Genomic DNA, 14,858 nt, shown 5'->3' with positions numbered 1-14,858 from the left:
TCACCTTCTGTGTCCTTAACCATATCAAATTTAAGTGCCTTTGTTCCATCAAAGCAAAAAGCCCTAATGGAATTCAGCCCTAATAATAAAGCATTCTGCTTTATTTTTTTTACTTTGTTGGGTAGTTTATCCAGGGCTATTACTTCTCCCTAAAACAAAACAAAACAAAACAAAACAAAAACAAACAAAGAAAGAAAAAAACATAAAGTGTAAATCCAAAGCAATCACAAAAATTTTAAAAATGAGAAAACCATGAAAAATTATGGTTTTCCCCACTTTCCTCCTACCCCTAGTTTTAAAGTTGAATTCATTAACCAAAAGTACATTGAATTTATATCAATACCTATTAAATAGGTTTTTTCCTTAAAAAAAACAAACAAACACACACACACCTTCTTGCCACCTTCTTGATTTTCTTATAATACCTAGCTACTTTTAATCAACAAAACTCAAAACCAAAAATAGTGTTTGCAATTTTTTAAAGAAACTGAAAAACATCCACTGGAGATAAACATTAGAAATCACCTATTTGATATACCTTGCTCACCTCTGGAAGAACATAAACTAATGTCCTGAGACATCTGCCTCCTTGTATTTTAAGATAAATATTATTTATAAAATCAATCCTTATCTCAATATTTTCTATGCTATATACATAAAATTCACGCGAATTCTGACAACTAAAGAGAAAAATTATCTATATATCACAGCAAAATGTTCTAGACTGGTATAAAACATAATTCAAAACTAATTTTAAATGGTAATACTTCAGTTAAGTCAAAGTCAACAAAGACAAGACGGTCATTTTTATGAATGTATTGTGACATATTATATTTTATAACATACTATGAAATGATATTGCAGAGATGGTGAAATTAACCTTTCAAGTATTTTCTTGCTTTTGTTCCCTTTATATACACTGTCCTTGCATGATATATACATCAATTGCATAGACTAAATACCAGGAATTTGCTGATAATAATCCTAAATGTGACACCAGGTTTAATGGTAGACACAGTTCCAATTAGTACTTTGCCAAACAAGAAAACCATTTCAAGTGAGTTGAACTGAAAAAGTAGGCAAAACAATCAGAATAAGGTTAAAATGTACTGTAGAGAAGGGGTAACTCCCCTGGCTGAAAGCTAGTTTCACAAAAGTACAGACAGAAGGGTAAAGTTACACAAAATTTAACTATCAAAATAAATCAAAAGCAGAGACTAAATCTAAGATTTATTCTGACTCAAGTACCTCTATTCAGGTTGTTCATTTCTACATTGCATTCCCACTGTGACAATCTCCTAACTTCAGTTCAATTCCCCACATATCCTCATCCTTTGCCATTTACCTTGCAATACCCTGCCATTCTCATTTGTGCTTGGCTATGTGATTTGCATAGGCCAAAGAGATGACAGTAAATGCAATGCAGAGAAATGAAAAGCACTTGAACTGTTGGCCTTGCTCTACTTTGCCTTCAGCCATGGCCAAACCTTAATGATTGTCGTCAGCTAGGCTAGCCATCTGCCTCTAGCAGGAGGGTAAGTAAAATATGGACCAGAGGCAGGGCACTCTAGTGGTCTCAGCTGGGGTCACTTTAGATAAGCCAACATCACCCCAAAACCATCAGAATGCCTAGCTAACCAGCTCTGGATCAGGTGCAAAAGCAAGTCTAGCAGGGATCAGCTGAATCCTTGACTCCTGGCTGAACACGTTTAGTTATATGCTGCAAAGGCTTTGTCGTAATTTTTACATGACAGTGTAAAACCAACATAACTAAGATATAACCACAATATCCAGACTCTATCTGGAAAGATATCTTACTAGAGAGAAAAAAATTTCTATGAATAAACACCTCTAAGCAAACACAATAAATATCATATTATAAATTAAAGGGGACAACAAACATCTTTGTTACTTAAGTTAATCTTGTGCTGTTGCAACAGAGTATGCTCATGCATACACACACACACACACACATATATAAACAAACGGTACCCATATACAGGGTGCATGTATATAGCGTATGTATTCACACACACAGAGTACAGAGACAGGTGTAACCTTTTAATGAATTCAGTAGAAATATATTTTTATATTTATATATGTTTTAGCCCCCTGTTGTGATTTAAATGTTACAGAAATTCAAATGGTGTTAAAGTTAAATACTAACGTGTAAGTACAGGGTAGGGCTAAAGTGGGATTACAGTTGTTTGTATGAAAAATAATATAATAATTAATAAATCATAATACAAGGATAACTCTTGTTTAGCATACTCAAAACTGTAAACCTACTTTTGCCCTACCCTATATATGAATTTTCATCAGAAGTCTTTGGATAATTAAATTTTGCACTAATAAAAGAGAAAAGCTGTAATTTCATCTTGACACAATAAATGTTCCTAATATTTCCTGTAAAACACTGCTGTAAATCACTTCATCATCCTAAGAATCATTAAATACAGATTTAAAAATGGACTGACTTCCAGTCAAGGAGGAGAAGTAGGTAAACGCTGTGTTCCCTTCTCCCATGACCTCATCAAAATTACAATTAAATTATATAACAACCATCATTGAGAACCACCTGAAGAACCTCTGAACAGAGTCCTGTAGCTAAGGATGTAAAGAAGTCACATCAAGACTGGAAGGAGGGGCAGAGACACAGAACAGGCTCAGGTGTGCTGATTAAAATTAGGGAGGGATATCTCTCCACTGAAGGAACTACTCCCTGAGGAACTAGGGGTACCAGCCACACACCTGGCTCCCCAGCCTAGAGCACCAATGCCCAGAAGAAGAGTCCCCATTACATCTGGCTGTAAAAACCAGTGGGGACTGCCATCTCTCTTGACCTGCCAGAGGTTGGCGCAAAGCAATGAACCACACACTGATAGGAGTGAGGGGGAGCATAGCAAGGGAGCAAATGCTCCAGATCTCTGGATGCAGCCCAATTTATTTGCCAAGTGGTTCTCCAGGTTACATGTTGATTCAGGTAATTATTTCCTTGAGATGGCATCTATGCTGACTGTCCGAGAGCCTGGGAACTGGCACCAGGCAAACTGCTCAGCCGTTACCTCGCTTACCCAACCTAAACTCCCTCCCTGTTTCAGGAACTGTTTGCCCCAAACTCATAGATCAACTCCTGTCCCATTCTCCTGTCCTAGTCCAGGAACTGTTCGCTCCGGGACAATAGACTCACATTCCAGGGGCCCCCATGCGTAGCCCCTCAGGACCTAACCTAACAACAAGTTCCCTCTGCCACAGGCGCAGATATAAAAATCACAAACCCCAGCAACGGGCGCGGCTTCTCGGACTCAACCCCCCGAGTCTGTGAACCCGCCCGGAGTGTACCCAATAAAGCCTGATTTCTGCTTATTCGGCTGTTTGGCTCTCTGGTTTCTTCCCACCTCCCACCGGCGGCACCTGGCTACCTTACATCTGGTGCCGAAACCCGGGAGAGGGGTTTTGCGACCCGCCTCAGTCCCTGCAGGCTGAGGCGAGAGTCCCCCCTCTCTCTCTCCCTGCCTCGTGCCGCCCTCCACCGCTTTGAATTTGGAGCTCCCTGCAGATACGGCTTGCAACCGTAAGTAATTCGATCCCTTTCCCTTCCTGCCGGACCCCTGTGTCCCCGCCGGGGTCTCTCGTCCTAGACTTGGCCAAGCCGAGAGCCCTCCCCTCACGACTCCTGGAGTCTATATAGGGGGACTGATTGAAAGGGACGCCTTTCAGTCACCCCTCTATCTCTATCCGGAGACGGGTATCTGGAAGGGACGCCTCCCTCATACCCTTTCTCCTCCGACACTTAGGGTTCCGGAAGGCCACTAAATTATGGGAAACTCCGAATCCAAAATAGACCCTAAGACTCCTTTGGGATGTCTTCTTATAAATTTCTCCAAATTGGGATACTCTCAGACCCTCCACAAGAAGAAACTCATCTTCTTGTCTCAGGTCGCTTGGCCTCAATACACCCTAGACAACCAGTCTCACTGGCCACCTACAGGTACTTTCGACTTTAATGTCCTCCGGGACCTGGCCAATTTTTGCCGGCGGACCAGAAAGGACTCTGAGATCCCATACATTCAGGCTTTTTGGGACCTCCGCTCCCGCCCTGACCTTTGCTCACACTGCTCTACTCTCCAGATTCTCCTAGCCCAGACTTCCCCTCCTCCAAAGGCACCTCCTATAGATCCCCCTCCTTACTCTCTGCCTGATGACCTCCCTGATCACCTATCGCCTCCCCCAACCCTCCTCAGAGAAGACCCCCCTGGTCCTGACCCGGCTCCGGCTGCCCCACCTCCCGCTGACCCCCTCGACTCTCCCATAGCAGCCCATACCCGATCTCGCACTCCCCAACCCCCGCCTGCTGTCCTGGCCCCTCTCCGCGAGGTGGCTGGGGCAGAAGGACTGGTGCGGGTGCATGTCCCCTTCTCCCTCCAGGACCTCTCTCAGATTGAAAAGAGGTTAGGATCCTTCTCAGCTGACCCCTCAACCTACATCAGAGAGTTCCGATACCTGTCCCAGACTTATGACCTGACATGGCATGACATCAAAGTAATCTGCACCTCCACTCTCACCCCTGAGGAACATGAGCGTATCCTCTCTGCCGCCAGGCAGCAGGCAGATAGAGACCACCTAATAGACAATACAGTCCCCCTCGGCAATGAAGCAGTTCCCCAGGACGATCCTGCATGGAACTATCAGGCCGGCCCTGGATCTAATATTCCGCGCCGGAACCTCATGCTCCAATACCTCCTTCGGGGTATGGACGCAGTCTCCAATAAAATAGTTAACTATGACAAATTGAGAGAAATTACCCAGCTCCCCGAAGAGAACCCGGCCCTTTTTCTCAACCGCCTGCAGGAGGCCCTGGTTCGCTACACCCGCCTAGACCCAGGGTCCCGCAACGGGGCCACAATCCTAGCCTCCCATTTTATCTCTCAGTCTGCCCCAGATATCAGGAAAAAACTAAAAAAGGCTGAAGAGGGCCCTGAGACTCCCATCCGAGACCTGCTAAAAATGGCTTTTAAAGTTTTTAACGCCCGGGAGGAGACGGCTGAAGCAGCCCGGCAGGCGCGGCTGCAACAGAAAGTTAGCCTCCAGACCCAAGCCTTGGTAGCGGCCCTCCGGCCGGCAGGGGAACCGGCAAAAAGACTGACCTCCAAAGGAGGACAGCGCACGCCCCCAGGCGCCTGTTTCAAATGCAGAAAGGAAGGCCACTGGGCGAAGGCCTGTCCGCAGCCTAGGCCCCCACCAAGCCTTGCCCTCAATGCAAACAAATGGGCCACTGGAAGTCAGACTGCCCGACCCTGGCTCAGCCCTCGGCACCTCAATGCAGGGGGACTGAGAACCAGACGTTCCCGGCCCTAGAACTGCTGGGGCTAATGGACGACTGAGGGGGCCCTGGCTCTTCGACTCCAGTTACCCTCGCCGAGCCCAGGGTCACGCTCCAGGTAGCGGGTAAGTCTGTCTCCTTTTTGGTAGACACGGGGGCTACCTACTCTGTCCTTCCCTCTCATTCGGGCATTACAGTTCCTTCCCAGGTCTCGGTCATGGGAATTGACGGATCACCCTCAACCCCACAACGAACGATCCTCCTTAACTGCCTATTTGAGGGTCACCCGTTCTCCCACTCCTTCCTAGTCATGCCCTCATGTCCAGTCCCCCTCCTGGGGAGAGACATTCTGTCCAAACTCCAGGCAAGCATCTCATTCTCCCCGAAACAGACCTTATTGCTGGCACTGGTGCCAGGCCCCGACCTTGAGCCTGACCCAGACCCCAACGTCCAGCTCCTACCTGGAGTCCACCCCGAGGTCTGGGACACGGATACCCCCACCATTGCTTCCCACCACACTCCTGTTTTAATTAAACTCAAAGACCCATCTTCTTTTCCTAACCGCCCGCAATTCCCCATCTCACACGCTCACAGGATGGGACTCCTGCCCATCATCACCAGGCTTAAGACACAAGGCCTCCTGATCCCCACCAATTCACCTTGTAATACTCCCATTCTCCCCGTTAAAAAGGCCTCAGGACAGTACCGCCTTGTTCAGGACCTCCGCATCATCAACGCGGCGGTCGTTCCCATTTCCCCAGTAGTCCCTAATCCCTACACCCTTCTCTCTCACATTCCCCCTACCACCACCCATTTTTCGGTCCTTGACCTCAAGGATGCCTTCTTCACTATACCCGGATTCCCACTTCCTATTTGCCTTTACCTGGGAGGACCCTGTTTCCAATACCGCTCAACAACTGACCTGGACGGTCCTCCCCCAAGGATTCCGGGACAGTCCTCACCTATTTGGACAAGCATTAGCTGCAGACCTACTTGCTTGCAATTTAACTCCCTCCACCCTTTTACAATATGTAGACGATCTTCTGATCTGTTCACCAACCAAGGCCGATTGCCTCACGGCCACCACCCTCCTACTGAATTTCCTTTGCAGCAAGGGATATCGGGTATCCTCCAAGAAGGCACAAATAGCCACCTCGTCTGTCACTTACCTTGGCCTCCTAGTCACCCCGACCCATCGAGCCATTACCACCGACAGGCTACAGGCTCTTCGGGGCCTGCAGCCCCCTAACTCGGCGGCTGAAATCCAGTCATTTCTGGGACTGGTAGGCTTCTTTCGCCACTGGGTCCCAGGCTTTGCCCTTCTAGCCAAACCCCTCTATCTGGCAGCCAAAGAAACGCCCGAGGGGCCCTTGACATCCCCCGAAGTTGTTCGCCAGGCCTTCTCGGCCCTCCTGAAGGCCCTCTGCTCAGCCTCGGCCCTGGCCCTACCTAATCCCTCACGACCTTTTGTCCTATATACTGAGGAGAGACACCACTTAGCTCTTGGAGTCTTAGCCCAACCGACGGGTCCAACTCTGGTCCCGGTAACCTATCTCTCCAGACAGCTGGACCCCACGGTTCACGGATGGCAACCCTGTCTCCGAGCTCTTGCAGCTGCAGCCGATCTCACCACCGAGGCTCTGAAAATCAACCTCCAACAACCATTACAGGTCTTCTCTCCCCATCGCCTTACAGACCTTCTCTCACACCAGGCTCTGGCCCATCTTGGGCCCTCCTGACTCCAGCTGTACCACCTCCTCTTTATAGAAAACCCCTCTATCACCCTCTCCAACTGTAGCCCTCTTAATCCAGCTACCCTCCTTCCTGTCTCTGACCTGCCCGTCTCTACACACTCCTGCCTCGAAATCTTAGAGGAATCTAAATCTCCCCGACCCGACCTAATGGCCCATCCCCTGCCAGAAGCCCAACATACCCTTTACATAGATGGCAGCTCAATTTCCAAACCGCCGGGGCCCCGGCGGGCCGCCTATGCCATCGTCTCTGACACCCAGGTCATAGAAGCTAACAGCCTCCCCTTAGGGACCACCTCACAACAGGCCGAACTAGTCGCCCTGACTCGGGCCCTCATCTGGGCCAAAAATAAGACAGTCAACATATACACAGACTCCAAATATGCCTTTCTCATCGCACACTCCCACTGTATGATTTGGAAGGAACGAGGCTTCCTCACGACCAAGGGAACGCCTGTTCTCAATGGCACACTCATTTCTAGGCTCATTCAGGCCATCCAACTCCCTTTGCGGGTGGCCATTATGCATTGCAAAAGCCACCAGACCTCCAATTCCCCTGTTGCTAAGGGAAACGCCTTCGCCGATAAGACAGCTCGCTCCATAGCGCGTGCACACCCCACCTCTGCTATATGCTTTCTTTCAAAAACATACAGACCACAATATTCCTCCACAGAACAAGACCTTTTTCAATCTTCCCCAGAAATCCAGCTCAAGGATGGATGGGCATTCAAGGACAACCTCCTCATCCTCCCAGATTCTCAGAAATACCAGATAATCTCTGACATCCACAAGTCCCTACATATTGGACCTAAGGCTCTTTATCATTTCCTCTCTCCCCTCTTCCACCCCAACCGCCTCCAACAAACCATTCAAGCTGTCCGTTCCTCCTGCTCTACCTGTTCCAGGACAAACAGCCAGGGGGCCTGCCACATCCGCCGCCCACTTCACCAGATGCGGGGCCATCTCCCCGGACAGGACTGGCAGGTCGATTTTACCCACATGCCCAGACACAAAAATCTTAAATATCTTTTAACTATGGTTGATACCTTTTCAGGATGGATTGAGGCCTTTCCCACCACCTCAGAAACTGCGGGGACTGTAGCTGACCACCTGGTCCGGGACATCATCCCTCGCTTTGGCCTGCCTACCTCCATCCAGTCAGACAACGGGCCCGCCTTCATCTCCAAGGTCACAGAAGCTGTCTCCACCTCCCTCGACATACAGTGGAAACTGCATGCGGCCTACCACCCTCAGTCGTCTGGTAAAGTTGAAAGGGCCAACGGGCTCATCAAAGAACATCTGACCAAGCTCAGCCTAGAGCTCCGTCAGTCTTGGCCCACTCTTCTCCCCTTGGCTCTGACCCGCCTAAGGGCTGCCCCGAGGGGGCCTTTCCTCCTGTCGGCCCCATCCCCATCGCACCCGCCTCCTCTGGCTTCATACCTTCCCTACCTCTCCCTTCTCCGCTCCCTCCTTCGGGAACACGCTAACTCCACCCTTCCTGAGCCCAGCCCAGGAGCAGGAACGACGGAGCGGGTCGCCCCAGGGGACCAGGTTTTTATAAAGACCCTTTCCCCAAAGCCCCTTGCTCCTAAGTGGGAAGGACCCTATACGATCGTCCTAACCACCCCATCAGCAGCAAAAGTCCTGGGCATCTCCACGTGGGTTCACCTCTCCAGGATAAAGAAGGCCATCCCTCAGGATGACCCCCCTTGGACCGCTACTCCTACTGGTCCTCTGTCTCTCAGACTCAAACGCAGGACCCCAGACTAAGGCCTTTGTCTGGAGATTTTATCTCACAGAAAATTCCACGACTGGATTTGTTAAAATCTGTCAAAATCCAGAGGGACACTATACCCAGGGATGGCTACTCACTACCACCGACCGCCCATCCACGGGATGCAAAAGCCCTCTCTTCCTAAATTTCACTGACTTCAAAAACCCTTTCACACAGAACCAATGGGCTCCCACAGTCTGCTTCCTTCAGGATCAGCCTACTCACTGCCAGTCCCCCTCCAGCCCCTGGCATCCCTGCATGGGATGTCAATGGAGCAGCTGCAACATTCATGCAGCCCAGAGGCCCAATACCCCCCGATCCCCATCAGGAATCTCCCTCTATCGCCGCACCATGAACCGCACACAGTCCTTCTCCCTCATTATTTCTGATCCGACTGACTCCAAATGGGTGACCCTTCAGAGGGGGGCCGTATACACCTCTAGGTACTCCCATATGCCATCTTCCCACATTTATGTCTGGCGAGCCCTAGTCCAACTTACTGGCGGAGTCCACGATGATATCCAGACCCAGGAATCCCTACTCACCAGACAATTAGCTGCCCAAACCTCCCCCTTTTCATGGCTCTCTCTCCTCCAGGAAGGTCTAATACTAGCCAATCTCACTGGGGCAGGCAACCTCTCATCTTGTTTAATGTGTGCAACCTTAGGAAAACCTCCTCTGACTGCGGTCCCTTATCCCGCCGCTCTCAACTGCTCCGGGATGTCCACCGCACCAAAACTTATGACTCCTCTTGCCGATGTAGCCCTATATATGCCTCCTGATCTCTCTCAAATTCCCTTTTGTTACGGTAACAGTCCATCCAACCTTTGCAATGTCACACAATCTCCCACTTTCAACTTAACTGCCCCTAAAGGCTATTTCTTCTGGTGTAATCATACCTTATCAAAAACCCTCTCGACCCCCTTGGATCCCACTCTTCTCTGCCTGCCTGTCACCCTAACCCCCCAACTCATGGTCTACACACCTGCCGAATTCCAACAAAAATACATATATTACAACCCGAAACAAAAGCGGGCAATCTTTTTCCCACTTTTAGTGGGACTCTCCCTCTCAGCCTCGGCTGTTGCTGCTGGACTGGGAGGGGGTGCCCTAGCACACTCCTTAGTCACCTCAGAACGCTTAGAATCTCAATTTCAGATTGCTATTGACAGCTTGGCTGAGTCCCTAGCTTCTCTCCAGAGGCAGATCACCTCCCTGGCCCAGCTGTCGATGCAGAATCGAAGGGCCCTGGACCTCCTCACAGCGGAACACGGAGGAACCTGTCTCTTTCTTGGGGAAGAATGTTGCTATTATATCAACGAATCAGGTTTGGTAGAAACCCGCATTGAAACCCTCCACCAGCTAAGTTCAGAACTAAAAAAACGAAAGTTCTCAGTAGACGCCTCCTCCTGGTGGAATTCCTCCATGTACTCCTTACTCCTCCCCCTCCTTGGCCCAACCATCATCATAATAATTATACTGCTAATTGCCCCGTTTTCTCCGCTTCATCCAGGACCGATTCGCACAGCTCACACGGACAATAGAGGTCCACCAAATGATGCTACAACATTACCAGCCTTTGACCAGTCCCCGGGACTCGGACCACACCGACTCGGCACCCCTCCCCTGACGCCGCCCCCGTCCAGCAGGAAGTAGTCAGAAAGACGACCTGGCCCCTGTTCCTATATCACAGAGTCGGGAATGTCCGAGAGCCTGGGAACTGGCACCAGGCAAACTGCTCAGCCGTTACCTCGCTTACCCAACCTAAACTCCCTCCCTGTTTCAGGAACTGTTTGCCCCAAACTCATAGATCAACTCCTGTCCCATTCTCCTGTCCTAGTCCAGGAACTGTTCGCTCCGGGACAATAGACTCACATTCCAGGGGCCCCCATGCGTAGCCCCTCAGGACCTAACCTAACAACAAGTTCCCTCTGCCACAGGCGCAGATATAAAAATCACAAACCCCAGCAACGGGCGCGGCTTCTCGGACTCAACCCCCCGAGTCTGTGAACCCGCCCGGAGTGTACCCAATAAAGCCTGATTTCTGCTTATTCGGCTGTTTGGCTCTCTGGTTTCTTCCCACCTCCCACCGGCGGCACCTGGCTACCTTACACTGACCATACAGCCAAGCTCTGTCTCTCACTTTTTACGGGGAAAGAGACATCAAAGATATAATAACAGAATCATCTGAGCCTGGGCTTCCATGGCTCATTATCCTCTCAGGGTGGTCTTCCAACCCACTGATATGCAAACCTTATCTATTCACATGCAAACTAAACATTCCTTCCAAACAGGGTGGTCTTCCTGCCCTCCAGGCAAACCTATCTGTCCACACACATTGATCCTAGGCTGGCCAGGTCTGGAGAATGCATATCTCAAGGTTACATTTTGTTCATCCACTAAAACCCCATCCCCACAGGGGACTAACTTGGACTCACCGCCTCTGAGATGCAGTACTGGGAAAGAAGTCTGAAAGGCACCAGGGATACACAGGTAGAAACTGAATACTCCAGCATCAAGGTGAGAGTTGGGGTGGGGGCAGCTTTCTCATAGACAGAGTGCTGGCAAAGTCCATTGTTCTTTGATGAGGCCTCCCCCCACAGAGCCAGCACCATATCTCAGATTCCATCAGTCAGGCTCACACTGTTTGCCCCACCTTGGCAATTCCCCGAGGTTCCACCCAACTTTCAGGCCCATGCAAGCTATTTCTACTGGCTTTCTCATACAAATGGCTTGTTTGGCTCAAGATTAAGATTTCCCTAAAATCTTTCAAACAAGCTGCATCTGGCCTCTGTGAGGCCCCCACCTCTCTCTAAGTGGCCCCAGGCCTGGCACTATTAGCAGCCAGCCTTGATTCATAGCTTGGCCTCCCAGGGGCGCCTCCAAGCCCAGCACAAGTAGCAGCCATCTGCAGATTGCTTTATAGCTGCTCATGCTGGGTGGCCTCGGGCAGAACTCAGATGGTGGCTGACTTTGGCCTGCACCTTCCACAAGGCCCCAGAACCAGTAGACCAATTGGTGAGCTTCAGACCACACTGAAGCACCACTGCCCAGCCACCGCCACACATGACAAACTCAAGGGGTGGACTCAGTGAACACCACAATCCTGCTGAAGTAAGTCCTACTCTGTGAGGTGAGCCCATGTACAGCTGATCCTCCACAACGGTCAGAGGTTGGGATCAGTGGTTCTAGCCAGTCCCTGACTGGCCTGGGGGTAAATCCCTCCCATTGAGGTACCAACAGCAATCAAGTCTCAACTACAGGAGGAGGGCGCACACAGCCTATAAGGATACACTTTGAGTACACAGCTTGGATGACCAGAGAGGCTGTGCCACTGGACCCTATAGGACATCTATTACATTAAGCCACTCTAGCAAGCCTGGGAGACATAGCAGCTCTACTTAATACATAGAAATAAACACAGGGAGGCTGCTAAAATGAGGAAATAAAGAAACATGTCCCAAGTGAAAGAAGAGAACAAAACTCTAGAAAAAGAACTAAACAAAATGGAGACAAGCAATCTATTAGATGCAGAGTTCAAAACACTGGTTATAAGGATGCTCAATGAACTTAGTGAGAACTTCATCAGCATAAAAAGGACATTTAAACTAAAAAGAACTAATCAGAAATGAAGGACACACTAACTGAAATAAAGAATAATTTACAGGGAATCAATAGTAGAGTAGATGAAGCCAACAATCAAATCAGCAATTTGGAATATAAGGAAGCAAAAAGGACACTCAGACCGAACAGCAAAAAGAAAAGAGAATTAAAAAGAAAAAAATGAGGATAGCATAAGGAACCTCTGGGAAAACTTCAAGAGTACCAATATTTGCATCCTGGGGGTGCCAGAAGGAAAAGAAAGCAAGAATTGAAAACCTATTTGAAAAAATAATGACAGAAAATTTGCCTAACCTGGTGAAGGAAACAGACATACAAGTCCAACAAGCGCAGAGTCCTAAACAAGATGAACCCAAAGAGACCCACACCAAGACACATCATAATTAAAATGCAAAAGGTTAAAGACAAAGAGATAATCTTAAAAGCAGCAAGAGAAAACTAGATATTTATCTACAAGTGAGCTCTAACAACACTGGAAGCTGGTTTCTCAACAGAAACTTTGCAGGCCGGAGGGATTGGCAAGAAATATTCAAAGTGATAAAAAGCCAGGACCTACAACCAAGATTGCTCTATGCAGTAAAGCTATTATTTAGAATCAAAACAAAGAGCTTCCCAAACAAAAAAAAAAATAAAGGAGTTCATCACCAAAAACCATATTATTGAAATGTTAAAGGGTCTTCTTTAAGAAGAGGAGGAAAAAAAGATAAAAAATATGAACAATAAAATGGCAACAAATACGTATCAATAATTGAATCTAAAAAGCAAAATAAATGAACATGCAGAACAGAAGCAGACTCATACATACAGAGAATGTTTTGGCGGTTTCTAGATTGGGGTGAGGGGTAGGGGAAATGGATGAAAAAAGTGAAGGGATTAAGAAGTATCATGGAATCTCAGTTCTTGAACGTAATTGGTTCTAGAAGGCTGTTCGAGAAGGGATTTGTTGGAAAACCGCATCCCTTTTTCCCACTAGAATTCATTCATTCCAGACCCCCGATTGATTCCCTGTTTTAACTTTTCTTATATATAGTACATGTCTAGTATACTGTTTAATCTATAAACAAACCCTTCTTTTCTTAAATTTATTGAACCACCCCTACTAGGCCCAAATGAATCACTTTCAGCATTCATTCCAGGATCTTCGCTTTTTCACTTATCACTGCCTCTGAAATACTGTCACTGGCTAACAGCTCTTCATTTATCCAAATCAATAGGTTTTTCTACCTCTTCATTGTTTCTTCCACACTCTTAGCAACATTAGCACTCTTGAAGGCCTCTTTATGATTTAAAATTGTGCTAAATCGTCCATTTCACCAGCAAAAAAAAAACCAAAACAACAACAACAACAACAACAAAACCCACACAAAAGTATTCACAGCACAATTTCCTGAGATGTCACCAAGGCAAAGTTTAGCTGTAAACTGACTCATACTAGTGCATTCTCTCCTTTGTGGCCTGAGACACTTTTTGTCATGCTAATACATCAGCTTGAAAGGGTTGTCAGGTTGAGAACCAAAGTTAATCAAGACATTTTTTTCCTGTGAACAACTTGGTTGAGAACTGCTCGATGGGAGACGTTTGAGAACCGAGGTATGACTGTACAAATTGGTAGTTAAAGAATAGTCATGGGGATGTAAAGTACAGCATAAGGAATATAGTCAATAAAATTCTAATAACTATGTATGGTGTCAGAATGGTACCAGATTTATTGAGATGATAATTTAGTAAGTTATGTAATATCTAATCACTAGGGTATATATGTGAAACTAATATAATAATATATGTCAACTGTAATTGAAAATAAAAAGTAATAATAATAAGAAAATAAAAAATAAAGAAAACCAGTGGGGACTGCATCAGAGTGAGATGAAGGACTGCTATAGACTCAGGTGTTCCTCTGGAAGGGCCTCAAATTCTTCACTCGCAAACTTACTAGCTCTGGGCTCCACTGCAGGGGCAACAGCTCAAATAGTGCCAGGACATATGGGGTGTAACTGAATTTACCAGCTTCAGGGTGAGGGCTGGAGGAGCAGGTCAGGGCAGCTCTCTCTGGAGACCAAAGTGCTGGAAAGTGTCATTGTCCTTTTGTTGAGTGTTTCTCCAACCCAGCCTGCAGAGCACTAATTCTGCTCTCCATTAACCTGGTTAATACAGTTCACCCCAACCAGGCGATTCCCTGGAGACCCCTTCCCACCCAACTTGCACACCCAACCCATGTCTCTTCTAGCAGCTCCTCCACACAAGTGACCTGCCTCAGTTCACACTACAAACTTCACACAATCTCTCAAAGGTTGAATAAAGCCTGAGCAGAAGCTGGCCTCCGTGTGCCTTATAGCACTTGATATATAGCCCCAAGACTAGTACAAGGAGTGACCAGTCTCAACTTGCA

At 47.7% G+C, this 14,858-nt stretch overlaps 1 protein-coding gene across 2 annotated transcripts in view; it reads right to left on the bottom strand.

The window, feature by feature from the left end:
- The window catches only part of NSUN6 (NOP2/Sun RNA methyltransferase 6), a 75,694-nt gene that overhangs the window by 33,569 nt on the left and 27,267 nt on the right, over positions 1 to 14,858 (bottom strand). For both annotated transcript variants that reach the window (XM_036253894.1, XM_036253904.1), the window contains exon 8: positions 5 to 149. In XM_036253894.1, the coding sequence (XP_036109787.1) occupies positions 5 to 149 (145 nt within the window). The remainder of the gene's footprint in view (positions 1 to 4; positions 150 to 14,858) is intronic.

This window comes from Molossus molossus, unplaced genomic scaffold (genome assembly GCF_014108415.1).
Source record: "Molossus molossus isolate mMolMol1 unplaced genomic scaffold, mMolMol1.p scaffold_m16_p_1, whole genome shotgun sequence".
Lineage (NCBI taxonomy): Eukaryota > Metazoa > Chordata > Mammalia > Chiroptera > Molossidae > Molossus > Molossus molossus.
This window is presented reverse-complemented; position numbering and strand designations above follow the sequence as displayed.